The following is a 12,138-nucleotide window of genomic DNA, read 5'->3' as shown; positions in this document are numbered from 1 at the left end:
AAGGGGCACAAGTTTCTCCTCCAGATGTGGAGGAGGCAGAGGAGCATCTTCTCCCAGGACACAGGGCACGGGGAGGCAGCCTTTCCTGTCCCACCCTCAGGAAGGGGAAAAAAACATCCCTCTTTGCCCCAAATCTGCTTCAACTTCTCCACTCAGGGGTGGTTGGGCTTCACAAGCTTTTTCCCCTCCCTTTCAAGACGTAGCGCTTCAGAGGAGCAGCGTTTGGGTGTCCCTTTGCCAGAGGGTGAAGAAATGCAAGACTTGACAACCTCTGAATATCTTTAATTGAAAGTTAATTCAGTATTTTTAATTTAAAGTTCAATAGTAAAGGGTTTCCAGCCACACCAGCAGCTCTCACTCACTGAAGACCAAGACACGTGAACAACAGTCCCATGGGCCAGGACTTCTCCCAGAGAGATTCCCCGGGTTTGAGCTGATTTCCAGCAGGGCAACCCCGACCATGGAAGGACAAGCACCCCAACTGTCCTAGCTCTGTGGGACAGCAGCACCACCCGTCTCTTCTCCAAGGAAAATACTACCCAAACCTCTCAGATGCAGACCTGGAGCTGAGCTTCCCACCCCGAGGAGGACGGAGCAGTTGGCCAAATCCTGAGCAGAGGCAACAGCTGAGGGAAGAGCTGAGCAGTGACTCTGTGACATCCACGCAATGGCTCAGCTCCGTGGGTTTGAGGTCTCCTGGGAGTGCCTTCTCCTCAGGAGAGGCCAGAGGAGGAGGATGGTGGCTGGCAGAGAAGCCTCCTGCCTGGATGCACGCAGAGAGAGGAGGCAGAGGAGGACAGGAGCAGCACCAGGCTGATTGCTGGCGCGTGGAGGGCCACAGAAGCAGAACCAAGGTCACCATGCAGTAGGGCCTTGTCCAGGTGCGGATGGTGGAACGTCAAGGAGAAAAGTGGGGGTGTCCACAACTTCTCAGCACCTTCTCCCTGCAGGGACGGAGCGTGACAGCAGCAGAGACTAAACGCAGCCTGGGCAGGCACCCAGCAAGCTCCGGAGCCACCAGGGTGAGACACAGCTCTCTGGAGCAAGCCCTACCCGTTCTCCTGCCAACAAAAGCCCTTGCACGGTCTCCCAAGCCCCAGCTGAGCATGAAAAAGCACCTTTTTCCTCTTTGGGGTCATTTATTTATAGATTTAAAGAATTAAAAATAGAAAAAGAGGCAAAGACCGCACACTAAGGGGACAAAAAAAAAAGTTCATTGCAACAAAGGGAGAGCAGAAGCCGGGGGTGGGAAAGGGGCCCCTTGGCCAAACCAGCAGCTTTCGAGAGGGTGGGATCGTTCCTCCCGTGTGGGGAATCTCCCTTCAAAACCCGTCAAATTCACTTTCACAGTATCCCACGTAGAGAGGCTGCGCCCGGACACCGCGCCTGGAGACAGAGAGGAGAGAGATGGCATGAGGCAGAGGGGACAGGCAGGGCCCACCATGGGGTCAGAAGGTCCGAGGAGCACAGGGTGGCCATCGGCGCCCATTTCAGGTGCCACAACGAGGGAACTGCTCTCATCCTGTGCCTAGAGATTCAATTTTTTGCTCAGGTGTGGAAGCACAGTGTAAGGGTGGGTTTCCTGAGGAAGCTGGTGCTGCAGCAGGGGGGGGAATGGCTGATGGGTCCCCCCCCTCTTCCTCAGCACAAAGCCCTCTCCTTGACAAGAGCCACCAGCCCACGCTGGCAGCAGGGGCTCTCTTCCAGCACCGCACAAGCTCTGCCCACGCACAGGCAGGAGAAAAGCTCAGGACTTTCCGTAGGAACGAGGGTTGTTTTGCAGCAGGAAAAGCCCACTTCACCCTGGCTGCCCCTCCCCAGGACTGGACACCCCGGAGGGGGTGGCATCTGCCAGGAGGGACTCTCACCTGAGGAGCTGGCAGCGGAACTCGGCCAGCCGCACGTAGGCATCTTGCAGGTCCCTGACGGTCGCGTTGCTCCACAGTCTCTCGGCCACAGCCCCAGCTCTCGGCCTTCAGGAGGGAAGGACAGAGGCAGGGGGGTCAGGGGGGAGCTGGAAAGCTCCCCGAGCTCCCAAACACCTTCCCGACCAAAGTCTGTCACGTATTGAAACATCAGCTCCCAGACACGTGTGGATCAGGAGCAGGGTGACAGGACAGAGACCAGCAACATCAGAGACCATCAAGTCCCTAAAAGGGACCTATATGAGAGATGGGGACTCTCCATGAGGGAGGGGAGCCATAGGACGTGGGGGAACTGTTTTAAGCTGAAAGAAGAGAGATTTAGGTTAGACATTAGGGAGAAACTCTTTCCAGTGAGGGTGGAGAGACCTTGGAACAGGTTGCCCAGAGAAGCTGTGGCTGCCCCATCCCTGGAGGGGTTCAAGGCCAGGTTGGAGGGGGCTTGGAGCAACCTGGTGTGGTGGGAGGTGTCCCTGCCCAGGGCAGGGGGTGGCACTGGATGGGCTTTAAGGTCCCTTCCAACCCAAACCATCCTACGATTCTACGATTCAACACGCGCTGGTTGCAGCAGCAGGTTGTACAGGGGCCTGTTACAGCCCTACAAACACCCTCCAGTTCAAGGACAGGGAACTGCTGGAAAGGGGAAAGCAGAGGCCACAAAGATGCTGAGGGCCCTGGAGGATTTTTGCTGCGGGAAGGCTGAGGGACTTGGGTCTTTTTAGTCTGGAGAAGAGAAGACTGAGGGGGGATCTGATCAATGCCTGATAAATACTTATGTCAGGAGGATGGGGCCAGTCTTTTCTCAGTGGTGCCCAGTGACAGAACAAGAGGAAACGGGCACAAACTTGAATGTAAGAAGTTCCATCTAAACATGAGGGGGAACTTCTTCACTTTGAGGGTGGCAGAGCCCTGGAAGAGGCTGCCCAGGGAGGTGGTGGAGTCTCCATCTCAATGGAGAGATCATTCAAACCCCACCTGGACACGTTCCTGTGGGACCTGCTCTGGGTGGCCCTGCTTTGGCAGGGGGTTGGACTGGATGATCTCCAGAGGTCCCTTCCAACCCCATAGCATTCTGTGATTCTGTGATTTAAGCCTCAGTGAGCCTGTTACCAGCACAGAGGTGCTGCCAGGGGACAGGGACAAGCACCACGTGCAGACCAAACCTGCAGCGTGTGGCACAAGTGGCTCAGTGACAAGGGAAAGGGGCCCGAGTCCTGCCCCACGCGGTTCAAGCCAACCTCCCCATGGCTTCTCTTACCAGAGCCTGGGGGTCAGATTAGTGACGTCCACGTATTCCCCCCACATGCAGGCCTCTCCGCCGATCACCCGCTCCTTCTGCTCGGGGCTGCCTGCCAGAGGACACAGCGTTCAGGGGACGGGGTGTTGTGAGATAACGGGGTGACTTATTGCCCTGCCCACAGAGGTGGCTGTAACAGCAGAGAGTGGCTCAGCTATGGGGGCAATAACTTGCCATTCTGGAAGCCCACACCCCAAACCCCCAGGAGAGCTGGGACACAGCACACGAACTGAGGACACGGTCACTCAAGCACCTTCACACCACCAGCCAGAATGGATTAGCAAGACAGCCAGCCCTGGAGCCACCTCCGAGTGACAAGTCAGCTGCCATAAGGGAAGGGGACACAAGGAACACACCTTCAAACCCCAAGGGCTCCACTTGGTAGGCCACCATCCAGTCCTGCCCGTAGGAGATGCGGTTGAGATACCAGGGAGCAGAGAGCAGAGCCCGGTAGCCAGCCTTGGTGACATTTGCCATCTCCTCCATGTAGGGCGTGGAGTTCTCCTTCCATACATGGATGATGGTGTCTGGCCTCACCTGAGGAGCACACGTGAACCCCGTGCACGGGATCAGTGTGGCAACAAGAGCCTCACCTCCCCTCGCAAGCAGAGTGCCCTGACCCATCCACAGCTCCAAACACTCCCAAAGGGAAATCGAGGCAGGCGTTGGCTTGACTTTCTGAGCCACTTCCCATCTGGTTTGCAGAAGCAACAGAGGGAGGGACAAGCCCATTTGCAGAGTGTTAAAACCCACCTGGCCAGGTTTTAAAAAGGTTTAAAACCTGCCTCTTGCAGGGGCATATGCAAGAACCTGGAGGGAAGAGCCTGCTGACAGCAATGTGACAAAGCCACCTTGAGGGCAGCTCACCAGCAGCACCATCTCAAGGCCAACCCCAGCCCAGTAACAGAGGACCCCCCAGCAGCCCAGCACTGCACCAGTGCACACCAGTGCGACTGGCCGGGCGTGCTGTCACTGTTCACCCGGGCCCATGCAGCTCTCACCTTCACACTGTTGTCAAACACCTCCTGCCACACGATATAACCTTTGCCAAGGGAAGAGACAATGTCCAGAAGCCTGGAGAGAAAAGAGCACTGAGTTTTGGGGTCATCTCAACCACACTGCCCTCTCTTTGCTGGTAGCATATGGCCAAAGCAGCAGCACCAACATCTCCAGCACCCACAGCGAGACGTGAAGGTACTTCTGAAGGACAAGGGAGAAAGCATGACCCCTTACGGGGCTTCTTTCTCCTCAGCTCCAGGCTTTTTTTCTGGTCAATCTCCCAATAAAACACTGCAAGGCTACTCCCTTGGGCATCAGGGAGACATGCCTGAATGGGCGTGCTCCTGAAAAGATCTGGTGTGTCCGAGACAGCAGAAGACATTTGTGCTGGTCACATACTGCAGCTGCAGGCCCAGGATGCCACCGTCCTTACCTCTGGATGTAGAAGGACTCTAGTTTTTTGTAATCTTCACCAAAGCCCATCTCCGTCATGAAGGCACGGATTTTTGGATTGGATTTCCTGGGTACCAAAGAGAAGAGAACAAAAGCACTCCAACCCCAGCTCTGGAGTAAGGCCAAGACATGGCCAAGTCCTTCCCACATCGGTCCAAAGCCAGCCCAGACATTCCAAGAGCTGTGGCTTCCCACTAAGAGCACAGAAACCCCAGGCACCAACACACAGAGCCCAGGGGAGCAGGATACCAAAGATCTGCAGATGATCAGGAGCAAAAAAACAATGGGCTGGGTCTCCAGTCCCAGATACTTCTCCCCAGTCCCCATCCAGACGATGTGAGACTCACCAGCACGTGAAGTCCACCTCATCGCCACCGAGGTGAAGAAAAAAGTCTGGGAACACAGTGCTGACCTCCTGAAACAAACTGGCCACAAACTTGTAGGTGCTGTTAAGGATGGGGTTGATGGGCCCGTAGGTCCCAGAAGGTTCCTTGCCCACATAGCAGGGAGTCAGCAGGCCCGGAGCACCTGGATCATAACAAACACAGGAGAGTGAGGAAGGAGCTAAGCATGGCCATATCACCCTGTATAACCTCTCCAGACCCTCCTCAGCATGGCCCAGGGCGTGCCAGGGGACAGAAGTCCTGGACATGGCACACCAGGCACAAACACAGCAGCAGAAAAACAATCTCTGGCTCAGGAAGCCTCACTTGATGGGGAGGGCTCTGTGTTCTGTGCCCATCTTGTGCTCCCCCACACACATCCACCACTGCCCCAAACTCACACTCCCATCAGCAGGGCTCAAGCCTTTCAGATGGGACATCCCCTCCCTGCAATAGGTACTGGGATGGGACACAGACACACCAAATCCTTGCAGGAGGTGAGTTTCCACCCTTCATGGATTTCCCCTGTGGGCCCCACTGCTTTTTTGGGGAGATTCCTACAGGAAGCTACACACGGAGCTGCTGGGGAAGGGTAATGCCAGGGCAGTCCCCAGCACCTTCTCCCAGCTCCGCACACCCGCTGCAGGTGGGGAAGGGGGACAGGCACTGGATGTTCTCCAGTGTGGGCCATGGCATCCGGGGGCAGGGGAAGGGGAGAGAAAGACAAGGCAACGTTTTCCTGGAGCTTCTCACACTTCCAGACATGGAAGAGGTGGCACTTGCAGTCCTTGGAGCAGAGACTGGGGCACAGCCGAGCAGAGCGAGGAAGCTTGGTCAGACATACCTCCAAGATCCTTCCAATACCTGGGATGTTGGTTGTGGTAGAGCAAATGTTCCCCCCCCAGAAAATCACCAAAAAGTTTTCCCTTTGGATTTTGTTCCAGAAGTTGGACCACTGGGTCCTGCTTCTCCCAGACGATGGTTTGCTCCTCCTCAAAGCCAGCCCGTGGGACACGGCTGCCCACACCCGGCTTTTGGGGTGCAGGCTGCAGATCCCCTTTCTCCCCCTGGTGCAACCACGACCCTCCAGCAGCAGCGGCAGGAGGGTCTGCTCCTCACCTGGCCCCCAGGAGAGCGTGTGCCCAGGAGTGTCAAACTCTGCGATGACCCTGATGCCACGCAGCCGGGCGTACTCGATCACCGTCTGCACGTCGCTGGCTGTGTACACGTGGGTCATGGGGTTGAAGGCTCCCTGAGGAACACAGGAAACCTCAGCACCTTGCTCAGGAGCCCCAGGAGGGATCTGCTCGCCCTGGGCTGGGTGCTACGCGGTGATGGGGGTGGGTCACCTGCTTGCTGAGCTCTGGGAAGGTGAAGCTCTCATAGGGAAAAGACGGGTCGTCCACGATGTGCCAGTGAAACACATTGAACTTGTTGTAAGCCATGACGTCCTGGAAGGAACAGGAACAAAGATGAACATGCCCTCTCCCTTCTGAAAGGTCACCCAGCTTGCCACAGAAAGGGGACAAGGTCCCTGCGCTCCGAAACGACAAGGCAGAGTCCCCAAAGGCTCATCAGGATCCAAGAGGGGTTCAGACACCTCTCTTCGAACACACCAGCACCACAAAGAGCTGCAGAGGGCCAGCAGTACTTTTGCTCACAATAAAATCCCTGTTCTCCCTGTAGCTGAGCCAATGGAGGCCTGGAAGTTTAATTCGGCTTGGGATGGACACAGAACCACCACCCACGTTTGCCTAACACAGCTGGGAAGAAATCAGTGTTTTCCCTTGCCTCAGACACAACCCAGCCTTGGACAGTAATCTGGAATGCAGGGATCCAAGATACCTCAGGGTTTGCTTCCTTATCCTTTTTACAGAGGGAGCTGAGAAATCACCCAAACAAAGCAGCTCCAAGTTACACCAGGAGCAAACATAGCCACGGGCACTGGGAAGGACGTACAGCACGGAAGCATTTTTCCATGATGCACATCTGTGTATTAAGAATTGAGGTCATGGTGCCAGCCCAACCCAGCTGGCTGCTTCATCCAGTGTCAGGCAAACTGGTTTTGTTTAAAAAGCCTGTGTTGGACAAGCTCTTCCTCGATGAGATGCAGATGCAGTGGCCTATGCATTAGACAGCTCCTAGGATCTTTGGAAAAGAGCAAGATGCAAAACCCAAAAAGTCCTCCAGGCCACTCAAGGAGCCCTTGGTTGTCGCAAAGGAAGGGACACCCAACTAAACCACCCGGTCTCCTGGCACAGGCACCCTACCAGGGTTTCCAGGATGGCTCTCAGAGGCAGGTAGTGACGAGAGGTGTCCAGCAAGAGCCCCCGGTGAGGGAAGCGGGGAAAGTCCACGATTTCTGTCTTGTTGATGTAGTACTGCACACAGAGAACACAGGGAAGAAGTGAACAGGGCTCCAGGCAACACAGGAGACAATCAGGGTCACCTTTGTCCCCAGGGCCAGCAGGACAAGGAGGGGTAGCCTCGTTGCCCAATGTGCAAGTGGGCCAGAAAGAGCTGTGATGCTTTACCCGTGCAGAAAGCAGGGATCTGGTTGCATTCATGAATCCCTACTTGGCCCTTGGCAAGGCTGTACTGCTGGTGTCCCCCTCATCCCCAGCATCCCAGCAATCCTCAGCCTGTCCCCACGGAGGCAGGAGCATCACAGAGAGCTCCCTGCCCCCAGGAGATGAGGCCAGGACTCACCGTGCCGTTCTCGTCTCTCCCAATGAGCTGGCTGAACGTCTCCAGGCCTGCAGGAAAACCACACGCAGTCACTTTCTCAGCACAGACTCCCCCAAAGGAACAGAGCTCAATTAACAAATAAGTCTACGGAAAGAGAAAGGCACAGAGAGACCTCCCCGTAGGCCTGAGGCAGGGAGAGCGGGAATGCCCCGCAGAAAGCACTCCTCACCTCTGAGAGCTCCCCAGATGGCATCCGCAGAGAGCAGCAAGGAGCCTTCCGAGACAGACAGCTTATCTGAAACACAGCACCAGAGGCACTGGCATTAGGGCCCACACTCCATCACACCCTGCTACAGATCACCACAGCCCCAGCTGTGGCACCAGGCAGAGGTTTTGATAGAGGACCACAGCCTGGGATCCCAGAGAACCGACTTTTGGGTTTGTTTTTTTATATGAAATCTCTCCTGCTGCTTTATCAGCATCCTCAGGTAAGTTGCTCCCTCCCTGCCCTGGGTTTCTCAACAATACCATGAGGATGCTGCCTCCCCAAAATTGGGGGTAAGCGCTGCAAGGTGCTATGTCCCACTGACAGGCACAGAAACAGCCAGTCATTCCCTCCCGCTCCCAACCCCAATACTCACAGTTTTCCTTGGAGTCCAGGCTGGGAAACCCATCACAGCCCGGTGTAGCAACAAAGATGAGAAGCTGAGTGCAGGGTGTCCCCCAGGGTGGCTCATTCTCTGCAAAGGACACAGACCACGAACATCAACCCCATGATGGCTCTTTTCCCTGCTCCCAGTCCACTCCCATCCTCTCAGATCAGCAAGTCATGGAGGTGCAGGAGCACATGGACTTTTAAAACACGTAGCAGAAACAGGCACCCCCTCCTTCACCCTAGAACTGGCACAAGGGTGTTCAGCAGGGGCTTCCTTCAACACAGGCAACCAGGAGCAGATGCCAACCTCAAGCACGGAGGTGGCTTGGTGGTGAGGAAGGCTTCAGGGAAGGCTTCCAGGCTTGCAGTGGAAGCTTAAAGGAGCACACGAAGAAGAGACATCAGAGGATGGTCTAGCAGCAGCCTGCAAGGCTTCCTGGACACCAGCCTCTGCTCTAAGCAACAGCCACAACTACTCAAATCTTCTCCAAGGGAAATGAAGAGCTTCATGTTTCCAAACTCTCCCAGCACCGGGGAAAAAGCACGAACCCAAAAGCTCTGCTATCCTACCCACGCTTCTCAGAAAGGGCAAGGAAACCCTGTAAAAAAGGGTGGAGAACGATTCCAAGCATAATGCAGAACTGGGCTGAGTTAGAGGCCACCAAAAGGTCTTGCCCAGACCAGAAAGGCTCCCGACCGACTTAACCTTCTGCAGAGCAGGTCCCAGGTGCAGAACCTGGGAAAAATAAACCCAGCCACATTCAGACCCCAAGCAGACACCTCCCCATCTGAAGGAGCACCTCCAGGGATGCACAGCTCCAAATCCTCGCTGGAGTCGCACCCCCAGCTCCAAAGGGAGATGTTCAGCCTTTGCTGAGGTGCTCGGGTCTACTCACAGCAGGCTCTGGCCAGAAGGAAGGCGAGTTAGTGGGGTGGGACCCTGCTAATTACAGCCAAGATCCACACCTACATCCCCCCCGCATTCCCAGAAGCAGTCAATGCTTGATATTGTCCCTGAAAGATAAAAAGCTTGGGTTTGCATGAGCTGGGTCAGAAGCCAGGCACCAAGATGACTTCAGAGAGACCATGGCACCACCAGCATTTGGGTGAAATGCAGAGAGTTTGTGCTCCACAGCTCACAGGAGCCAGAACCCCCAGATTTCTCCACGAAGGGAAGGCAAAACCTTCACAGAGAGAAGGGAAACAGCTCAAAGACAGTCCTCAGTTTCGAGCCTTCCTCTCGGTTACAGACGAGCTGGTAGCCAAGGCAACCTCGCAGATGTGCGAGCTGGCGTGCCAGCACGGCAAGACCTGCTTCCTCCGCTCGGCGAGCCAGCAGCTCACCAGGAACGGCCACGCTCCAGCCTGGGAGCACGGGAAACACTCATTCTGTTGAGAAGCCTCAAGACAGTTGGCCCCACCACCACCCACCATGTTTAGACCCACCCTGGAAGACATCGCCAAACCCAAACGTGGCCTCTTTGGCCAAGGATCAGGCAGGCACCAGCGCTATCACACCTAGAAGGTGATGCAGACAGGCACAGCAGGGACCAGTGACCCATCAGCCACAAAGGCTGAAGTTCATGGTTCCAAAGAGCGTTGTGAAGGCTCATGTCAAGTTAATTAGGGTCACAGACTAGAAGGTAAAGAGGTTGATGCAATGACAGGGCAGGATGGCAGCAATAAGACATCAGGGATGGCAGGTCCTGGCTTGAGCTCTATCCTGGGTCTCTCCCAGACTCGTTCCAGAGCTGCCCAACTTAACAAGAAGAAGCAAGGGAAGAGCAGCAAGGGAAACCCTAGTTAGAGACAAGGAAAGAAATATATATTCTTCACCCTGAGGATGGTCAAACACTGCAGCAAGGGCTCAGTTCTCCACATGGGAACACCACAAATTCAGGTGGACACAGAAGCTCGGCCCAATGGCAAAGCTGTCTCCAACTCCTGGCTTGGCTCTGTTTTGAGCCAGGGCTTGACCAGAGACCCCCCATATGTCCCTCCTGACTTAAACTGGTCTCCCTTTTCATGCTAGAAGTCCAGCATGAATGCAGAGTTTGGACATAATCTCTCTTGCTTGTTAAATTGACACAGCAGCTTTCTGAAACAGACAGAAAACGGGTTCTCTCTTATTTTCGCTATTAATAGAAACTATTTTCTTCCATATAGGGCTTCCATTGCCTGTTATTACTAACCATCCATGTGGAAAAAAAAAAAAAAAAAGGCAGGCAAAGAGAGAAAAAAGCCCTAAAATTAAGAGTGTACTTTGAGTGTCATAAAGCAGGGTGTACGGAAAGCAGTGAGTATGCACACAGAGCTCGATCTCGTGATCACAAGAAATTGCTCCAAGTGATTTCACGGTCACACTTCTCCTCTGAGAGGAACAGGAAAATGTGAATAATTATATCAGCTGTTTAAGTTTAGTCCCTAGTAGCAAAAAAGAAAAAAAGAGGACTCTTCTCAGCTCCCAAATGAGACCTTATTTCTATTGCTACTTACAAGATTTGAAAAAATAAAATAAGCCAAACGGTTCTTCTCAGTGTTTCAAACCTGCCTTCGTTACAGCACGACGTGCTCGAGACGAAGCAGAGCGGCTTCCACCGCTGTCACCCTTCCCCGCTTTGATCAGCGGCGACAGAGTTCACACTGACATTTAAAACACTCGGAAGCAGAGTTACTAGCTCTTTTTGATGAATGAAGTGTTTCATATTCCCTGGCTACAGCACTCCAGGCTGCCGCAGACCTGTGCGGGCACCGAGCATTCCAAGAGCAAAGGTAGCCAAGGAATTTCCTCCGTTTCACCCCAGACATGACACTGGTGTTATCATGAAGAAGACCGGGTGCAAGAAACCTTTATGACCTGTCCCAAATCAAGGCCGGGCTCTCAAAGCTTTTGCCTTTCCTCATCTTATCTTGCAATTCCAGGATGGATCCAAGAACCTCCCTGGCAGGAAAGCCTCTGAAGGCTTAACAGCTCACCCCGGGGCAGAAAGAGCCCCATGGCACACTGCTATAGACAGACATGAAGCGACAAGAGCCTTTCCTGAAGGCAAAGCTTCACGCTGGCCACCAAGAGCCGCTGGAAAGAGCCAAGGCTCGTGGAAAGGGCTGAAGGTGGAGGGACTGCAGTGCTGGCAGCAGCTCTCCCCGCAGTCGCGTGAAAAGGAAGCAAAAGGAAGCGCCGGGGAGCCCAGACACGATCTGGAGGAGATAAAACATGAGGCAGAAAGAGCAAACTCGTGACAGCAAAAGCCTAACTCCTTGAAGGGAATGCAAGGCAACCAGCACTCGCTGTGCTGTGCCAAACAGGATTACATTCGTTTTATTTTAAAACGTGCGTGCCACAGGCACGGGCCTCCAGAGAGGAGCCCGTCGCTGCCCTTGGCTCCCAGAGCCAACCCAAGCCCCCGCGCCATCGCCCCACGGCCACCGTCTCCCCTCCCCAGCTGCCCTCAGGGGGTTAAAGTGCAGACCACCACACAAAACCCGGGGTTTGACCCCCAAAATAACGAGGGGTTGGTTTTGTGCCTCTGTGTGTGTGTGTGTGTGCGGTGTTTGGAAATAAAGCCACACGTGAAAGGGCCACCCGCCCTTCCCGCCTCGCCCCCCGCCCCGCCGGCAGCCCCCGCCCCGCCTCACCGGTCGGGCGGGCGGCGGCGAAGAGCAGCGCCCGGTACCGCTGGAAGGCCGCCTCCAGCACGGCGCAGCCCGGCCCCACGGCGGAGCCGCCGGCGAAAGCGAACT

The 12,138-nt window shown here is 55.0% G+C and overlaps 1 protein-coding gene across 1 annotated transcript in view; it reads right to left on the bottom strand.

The window, feature by feature from the left end:
- Positions 1–1,119: 1,119 nt before the first annotated feature.
- HEXA (hexosaminidase A (alpha polypeptide)) overlaps positions 1,120–12,138 on the bottom strand; it is an 11,188-nt gene continuing 169 nt past the window's right edge. The window contains exons 2-15 of the mRNA XM_014953844.1: positions 12,034–12,136; positions 8,384–8,482; positions 7,972–8,037; positions 7,764–7,810; positions 7,325–7,435; positions 6,404–6,505; positions 6,174–6,306; positions 5,019–5,199; positions 4,652–4,738; positions 4,221–4,293; positions 3,576–3,756; positions 3,181–3,271; positions 1,869–1,973; positions 1,120–1,386 (exon numbers count right to left, since the gene is read on the bottom strand). Coding sequence (XP_014809330.1) covers positions 1,323–1,386; positions 1,869–1,973; positions 3,181–3,271; positions 3,576–3,756; positions 4,221–4,293; positions 4,652–4,738; positions 5,019–5,199; positions 6,174–6,306; positions 6,404–6,505; positions 7,325–7,435; positions 7,764–7,810; positions 7,972–8,037; positions 8,384–8,482; positions 12,034–12,136 — 1,443 coding nt within the window. The 3' untranslated portion in view covers positions 1,120–1,322. The remainder of the gene's footprint in view (positions 1,387–1,868; positions 1,974–3,180; positions 3,272–3,575; positions 3,757–4,220; positions 4,294–4,651; positions 4,739–5,018; positions 5,200–6,173; positions 6,307–6,403; positions 6,506–7,324; positions 7,436–7,763; positions 7,811–7,971; positions 8,038–8,383; positions 8,483–12,033; positions 12,137–12,138) is intronic.

Source organism: Calidris pugnax, unplaced genomic scaffold (genome assembly GCF_001431845.1).
Source record: "Calidris pugnax isolate Ruff unplaced genomic scaffold, ASM143184v1 scaffold237, whole genome shotgun sequence".
NCBI lineage: Eukaryota > Metazoa > Chordata > Aves > Charadriiformes > Scolopacidae > Calidris > Calidris pugnax.
Note: the sequence above shows the minus strand (reverse complement) of the source record. Positions and strands in the feature narration are given on the sequence as shown.